At 61.8% G+C, this 5,923-nt stretch overlaps 2 protein-coding genes across 3 annotated transcripts; one reads left to right on the top strand and one right to left on the bottom strand.

Moving 5' to 3' along the window:
* The first annotated feature begins 227 nt into the window (after positions 1-227).
* On the top strand, positions 228-2,028 carry LOC122192430 (protein max). 2 transcript variants are annotated; one of them, XM_042892967.1, is made up of 3 exons: positions 228-729; positions 979-1,108; positions 1,185-2,028. In XM_042892967.1, the coding sequence occupies exons 1-3, from the start codon at positions 586-588 to the stop codon at positions 1,370-1,372; spliced, it is 462 nt and encodes a 153-aa protein (XP_042748901.1). In that variant the 5' UTR covers positions 228-585; the 3' UTR covers positions 1,373-2,028. The 2 variants fall into 2 exon arrangements, with proteins under 2 accessions (XP_042748901.1, XP_042748903.1); XM_042892969.1 differs by having other exon boundaries at positions 231-729; positions 985-1,108.
* On the bottom strand, positions 1,960-5,664 carry LOC122192427 (protein farnesyltransferase subunit beta-like). The gene is made up of 12 exons (XM_042892963.1): positions 5,566-5,664; positions 4,734-4,798; positions 4,587-4,659; positions 4,330-4,421; positions 3,704-3,850; positions 3,531-3,614; positions 3,361-3,447; positions 3,158-3,287; positions 2,917-3,049; positions 2,601-2,712; positions 2,408-2,522; positions 1,960-2,324 (listed from the first exon to the last, which is right to left on the bottom strand). The coding sequence occupies exons 1-12, from the start codon at positions 5,662-5,664 to the stop codon at positions 2,223-2,225; spliced, it is 1,239 nt and encodes a 412-aa protein (XP_042748897.1). The 3' UTR covers positions 1,960-2,222.
* Positions 5,665-5,923: the final 259 nt, after the last annotated feature.

Genomic DNA, 5,923 nt, shown 5'->3' with positions numbered 1-5,923 from the left:
GGGGTTGTGTTGGGGTGTGTCTGGGAGGCTGATAAGAGGATACTTTGTCTTGGAGGGGGTGGGGGAAGGAAACGGACACAGTTGGGTTTGGGAGGTTTGGACAGACACCTGCGGGGCCATGTTGTGGAAGTGTCTTTACTTTGAGGGGTAATGATACCTGTGGAGGCTATGTTTAGGGGTCGTCTGGGGGGGGCTGTGGCATTAAACAGGGGCTGTCAGGTGGGGGGAGCAGGAGGGCTGTGCCTGCTTTATGGGGAAGACATGTGAATTTGTGTGGTTGGGATGGAGGGTGTCTCTTCTGGAGCCGTTTCTCTGTGGGCTCTCTTTGAGCAGCATGGGGCTGCCTCTTTCCAGAAAGCTGCCTTAGGGAGAGGGGACGCAGGTGGGGCCGTGCCCTTTGGGCATATGCAGAGGCAACGCTGTGTGCTACAGGGGCTGTGAGGCATTCTGGGGGGTGTGAAACTGCTTCCCCCCCACCGGCCCCCACTTCTAGGCCCAGCCCCAATTCAGCCACAGCAGGAAGCTGCGCCACGGGGAAACTGAAAGCACCGTGGCCCCCCCCCCCCCTTCCCTGCCCCACTCTGTATGTGTGTATGTGCACGCGCCCCCCACCCCCCGCAGGCTGACAAGCGAGCCCACCACAACGCACTGGAGCGCAAACGGCGGGACCACATCAAGGACAGTTTCCACAGCCTGCGTGACTCCGTGCCCTCCCTGCAGGGCGAGAAGGTGAGGTTGTGGAGCGCGGCGGCACGCCCCACAGGGACCTTTTTGACTTCCCCCTCCCTCGGCTACGCCAAGTGGAGCAGTGCTTCCTCCTGCCAACGTTGCCCGGCTCTGAGGTTTTGGTGGCAGAACCTAATGGTGCAGTCAGTGAGGGGCTGCGGGTCTCTGAAGTGGTGCCACGCGCATCCTGGGGGCCTCCACCCCACGGCAGAGCTGAGGTCTTTATCTGGCCCGTGCCTTTTCCCACTATTGCCACAGGCATCCCGGGCCCAAATCCTGGACAAAGCCACAGAGTACATCCAGTACATGCGCCGGAAAAACCACACGCACCAGCAGGACATCGATGACCTCAAGCGGCAGAACGCGCTGCTGGAGCAGCAAGGTGAGCTCCCCCCAGGAAGGGGGTACAAAGGCCGTGCCCCTCCCCACCCTGGGCTGTGACGCCCCTTGCCTTGCAGTGCGAGCCCTGGAGAAGGCGCGCTCGAGTGCCCAGCTGCAGGCCAACTACCCAGCAGCAGACAGCAGCCTGTACACCAACCCCAAGGGCAGTGCCATCTCCGCTTTTGACGGCGGCTCTGACTCCAGCTCTGACTCGGAGCCTGATGAGCCACAGAGCAGGAAGAAGCTGCGCATGGAGGCCAGCTAGGCCCCCCCACACCTGCCCCCTGGCCCCCTAAGGACTCACCCTTTTCTCCTCAAGGCTCCAGGGCTGCACCCTTGCAGCCCTCCGTGCTGGAATCCAGGGGGTCTGGGGGACCCCAACTGCGTGGACATGCCACCAGCACCCCCATTTCCTCTCCCCCCTGCCGCTAGCGAGCCCCTTTCTGCACCTCCTCCCCCCCTTCGGTTTTATATGAGCATTTCTATTTATACCCAGGGACCACTGCAGCCCTGAGCTGAGCACGAGGCTGTGCAGGAGGCGGGCATCCCCCCCAGCCCCCATTGCCCACCTGTGGGCACCCCCAGGGGGTGAGCACAGGGGGGGGGGTCTCGCTATTTATTTCCTGTGTGTGCAAGGCATCCCCCTGCCCTCCATGGCATGGAGCTGCAGGGCTTGGGCTGGGTGGTCTGCGTGTGCATCCTGCCCTATGTCCCACCCCTCCAACACACGAACACCAGAAGCCGCCTCCCCACATTTGTGGCATTTCCCCACCTCTCCTCTCCCTGTAGGTGACCCCATTTTAACGCCATTCATTCCATGGATCTAAAGTATGTTGTACATACTGCTCAGAGTTGTCTTGCAAGTTAAGGCTTCCCTTTACTATAAGACTTATAAATAATAAAAAGGAAAAAAACCCAAAATGTATTTTATCCTTCCCCATGGTAGCTGTGTTTTCTTGGGGTTGGGGAGGGGGGAGCAGGGCTGGGAACCCTCCCATGCTCCTTACTCACCCTGAGGGCAGGTGGCAGCTCTGCTTTACGGCCCCCCAGCTCCTTTTTGGTATGGCTAGCACCCTGAGGGCCTCACTCTGCCCAGATGGGTGGAGTGCAGACCCCTACCCTGTTGCCTCCAGGCTGGGCACAGGCTGCTGCAAGAAGTGCATCGCTGCCTTCATCACTTTTTCCGGCACAATGTTGTAGATGGGATGCGTGGGCTGCTGCCAGAGTGAAGGACAAAGCACTTTGAGCCTGAAGAAGCCCTGAAGTGGGAGTCCCATATCCCCTCCCCCCCCCCACCTACCAGGCGGTTTTCAGGGATGCCCAGGACCAACTCGTGGTGCAGATCTCCGCTGCCAAAGTGCTGGGCAATGGCCAACCCGCTCAGGCAGTAGCAGGTGTGGTAGAAGTCCCGTGACCTGGGGCAGGGTGGGGGGCACACTGAGCAGAGAGCCCTGGGGGTGCAGTACCTCCCACACAACTGCCTCAATACTCACTTTCCCGGCTTGTCCAGCAGCCCTCCAGCTGGACACTGGCAGCACAGCAGGATGTACTCCTGCAGCGCCGACTGGTCGAACATCCAGCGTGACATGCTGAGCGCCTCATCACCTGCACAGGAGAAGGGGGGAAAGAGGGTCTGTTAAAACACCCCAAGACCACCCCAGGGAAGCCTCTTTCTAACCGAAGGTCCTGCCGCACCCTCCAGGGCTGTGCCACACTTTGCTTCCTTGCTCAAGCTCATTCATCCCCCTTCTACAAACATGCTTCTTGGAGGCAGATGAAGCCCCGGTTTTCCCCGTTTGGGCCACTCACCCTGTGTGTGAAGGGCACGGTGCAGCAGGGGCAGCAGCCCTGCCTGCCAGAAGGAGTAGCAGCCATCCACAAGCTTGTTGCAGCGGCCCTGGAAGCCACCCTCGAAGTGCATCTGCCGCCCAGTCACCCAGTGCTGCATGGGACAGCAGGTTTCATCACCAGGAGTGGGTTTCATCACCAGGAGTGGGTTTCATCACCAGGACCGGGACCCCCCAGCACCACGGCACCCTGTGACACCCACCAGCAAGCTGCGCAGGTTCAGCAGGTGCTCCTTCTTCAGGATGACCAGTGCTGCCAGCCCACAGAAGGTGTACCCACCATGAGCCTCCATGCCTGGCACCCCGCCGATACCGCCTTCCCAGTTCTGGCATCTGCATGAGGACAACACTAAGGACAGTGACAGAGGGGCCACCCACCCTGTGCCCGCTCTGGGCCAGCACTCACCTTGCTATCCACTCGGCTGTCCCAGTGAACAGCGCAGGTGTGAGGATATTGGTCAGCGATGCCACCGCAGCAGCACAGTAGGCGCTCCTGGGGGAGAAGGGGGCAATGTCCCCTCTGTCCCCAGCCCTGGTGAGGGCTGCACAGGGTCAAAGAGGGGACAGCTCACCCACCTGACATCCACCTCACCGCCTACATGCATAAGGAAGGAGCCATCGGGCTGCTTCAGCGTGTGTAGGTACTCCAGCAGCTTCTGCCTGTGGAAGAATGCGGGTGTGTGGGGCAGCGTGGAGCTAGAAACCCCCCACACACACCCCAACCACAGCCCCACACCACCCTCCTGTACCTATCAACGATGCTATATGCTTCTTCTGTGCCAATGATGCAGAGCGCGTTGACAGCGGCGTAAGTGGGGGCAAGGTGGGGGTGCTGGCCTGGCCCCCCCCCAAAGCCACCCTGGGGACTCTGGCAGCAGCTCAGGAACTGGCAGACACTGCAGGGACAAGGAGGACAGCTGGGGACAGGAACCAGGGAAGGACACTGGGGCGGGGTGGGCAAGAGGGTGAGGGTTCCAGGATGGCAGTGAGCCTTCCCTTAGCACATCCCATAGCAGAAAAAGGTTCCAGCCACATCTCAGTGTCCCCAGGTGTTTCCAGGGGGATTCCCACCTTGGTGATGTGTCCCAACCACCTCAGGGAGCCCCCCACCCCAGGACGTGGATGCTGACTCCTGTATCTCCCCCACCTCCCTCTGTCACGAGATGCTGGCCGGCAAGAATAGGCAGCATTGAGGGCTCCACAGGACACAAAGCACCGTTGTGCTGGCGCCAGGGACACGGCGACGGCGGGAGGTGGCCCCAGAGGACAGGGCAGTGGGCACCTCTGGGAGCAGGCACACCCACGCTGAGCAGCTCTGATGTGGCTCATGGGGTGCAGACCCCTCGATGTCCCACAAGGCTAAGGAAGGACTTACTCAGAGGCGATCGACTGGGGAATGGGCTCCTCCAGCAGCTCCAGGCTGTGCAGGATCCAGTAGCAGAGCCAGGGGCGGCTGGCATCCAGACACTATAGGGACAGGGGGAACATGAGGGGCTACAGGCACTCTGGGAAGGGCAAATCACGAATCCACCACCCCGGGGCACCCCATGGCACAGGAGCAGCCTCCAGGGCAGGAATAACTCGATGACAATTGAAGGGTTCACCAGGGAGCCCTGGGGCTGTGCTCAGTACCTCATATGCTTCACCCAGCTGCCGGAGGCCTCTCTTCAGGTAGTGGAAGTGCTTCTCCCGCTGCAGGACAAACCTGCAAGGCAGCAGGCAGGGCTCAGCAGAGCCCCAGCCCAGAGCATGCTGTGGGAGCACTCACGGGGCACTTACTGCACAGCATGGTGGTTCGTCTTGTAGGCATCAAACACTTCCTGCACAATGTCCTCCACTTTGCTCTATGGCACAAGAAGTAGAGCACACAATCAGTGCCTGGAGCTGCCACACCATGCAACCTCCACTCACTTTAGGTCTAAGGTTAAAGTTTTCAGACCCCTCCCTGTCCTACCCCAGCACGCCAGGGGCCAAGGGAGCTGATGCAAGAAGTACAGATGGGGCTTCCTGGTCCCAAAGTTAAGCAATGCACCACGGTCTGGAGCTGGAGCAGGGACATTCACCCCCTCACTGCCTCACACCTGGCCCCATGGCACTCTCTGACCCTGGCACTCAGATCCCAGACCCACGGCATTCCCCGACCACTGCCTTTCAGACCTCAGTCCTTCAGGCTTTGGCCCTCTCAGACCCCAGTCTCAGCACTTGCCCCTCAGACCCAGCTCCACAGCTCCATCACAATCCCACGCTCTGCAAGCTCTCAGTTATACACCCTTTCATATCTCATGGCCCCTTAGACCTCAACCCCTCAGCCCCCAGTCCCACAGATCCCCGCTCCCTCAGCCCCCAGTCCAACAGATCTCAGCCCCAAAGCCCCCAGTCCAACAGATCGCAGCACCACAGTCCCCTCAGCCCCCAGTCCAACAGATCGCAGCACCACAGCCCCCTCAGCCCCCAGGCCCAAGGCCCCCTCCGATCCCGGCCCCCTAACCACTTCCACACCTCAACCCCTCAGAGCCCCGGGCCCCTCACACAGCAGTACCTCAGCCCCGGCCGTACGGCCTCTCAGACCCCAATCCCCCCACCCCCGGCCCCACAGCCTCTCTCCCCGCACCTGCTCGGCGGAAGTGTGTGTCCTCACGCCGTCCTCCCGCAGCCGCCGCCGCCCGCCGGGGCCGTGCGGACCGGGGCCGTGCGGGGATGCCCCCGCCATGCTGCTGCCGGCCGGGCCGACGGCGGCCGGGCGGGGACATAAGACCACGCCCCTTACGGGGTAGCCACGCCCTCCGCCGTTGGCCACGCCCACGCCGCTCTGAAGCCCCGACCACCCCGGGGCAGGCGGCGCTGCGTGGCGGCGCGCTGGCGTTGTGTGGTCAGGTGACGCCGTGTCGCAGTGTGGCCGCGGTGTCACCTCGTGGCGCTGCGACGCTCGGGCCGCGCAGGCAAACCCCCAACCCTGGGGGTGTTCCCCG

This window comes from Lagopus leucura, unplaced genomic scaffold (assembly GCF_019238085.1).
Source record: "Lagopus leucura isolate 7727_CA_CO unplaced genomic scaffold, USGS_WTPT01 59932-0_obj-0_obj, whole genome shotgun sequence".
Classification (NCBI taxonomy): domain Eukaryota; kingdom Metazoa; phylum Chordata; class Aves; order Galliformes; family Phasianidae; genus Lagopus; species Lagopus leucura.
Note: the sequence above shows the minus strand (reverse complement) of the source record. Positions and strands in the feature narration are given on the sequence as shown.

Bases quoted from the DNA above. Each gene is read 5' to 3' on its own strand.
- LOC122192427 (XM_042892963.1), bottom strand. From the start codon at position 5,664: ATGGCGGGGGCATCCCCGCACGGCCCCGGTCCGCACGGCCCCGGCGGG. The intron at 4,422-4,586 runs GTACTGAGCACA...CTGTCCCTATAG, and splicing joins AGCTGGGTGAAGCATATGAG to TGTCTGGATGCCAGCCGCCC. The intron at 2,325-2,407 runs GTAGGTGGGGGG...TCACTCTGGCAG, and splicing joins GCATCCCTGAAAACCGCCTG to CAGCCCACGCATCCCATCTA.
- LOC122192430 (XM_042892967.1), top strand. From the start codon at position 586: ATGTGTGTATGTGCACGCGCCCCCCACCCCCCGCAGGCTGACAAGCGA. The intron at 730-978 runs GTGAGGTTGTGG...TTCCCACTATTG, and splicing joins CCTCCCTGCAGGGCGAGAAG to CCACAGGCATCCCGGGCCCA. The intron at 1,109-1,184 runs GTGAGCTCCCCC...CTTGCCTTGCAG, and splicing joins CGCGCTGCTGGAGCAGCAAG to TGCGAGCCCTGGAGAAGGCG.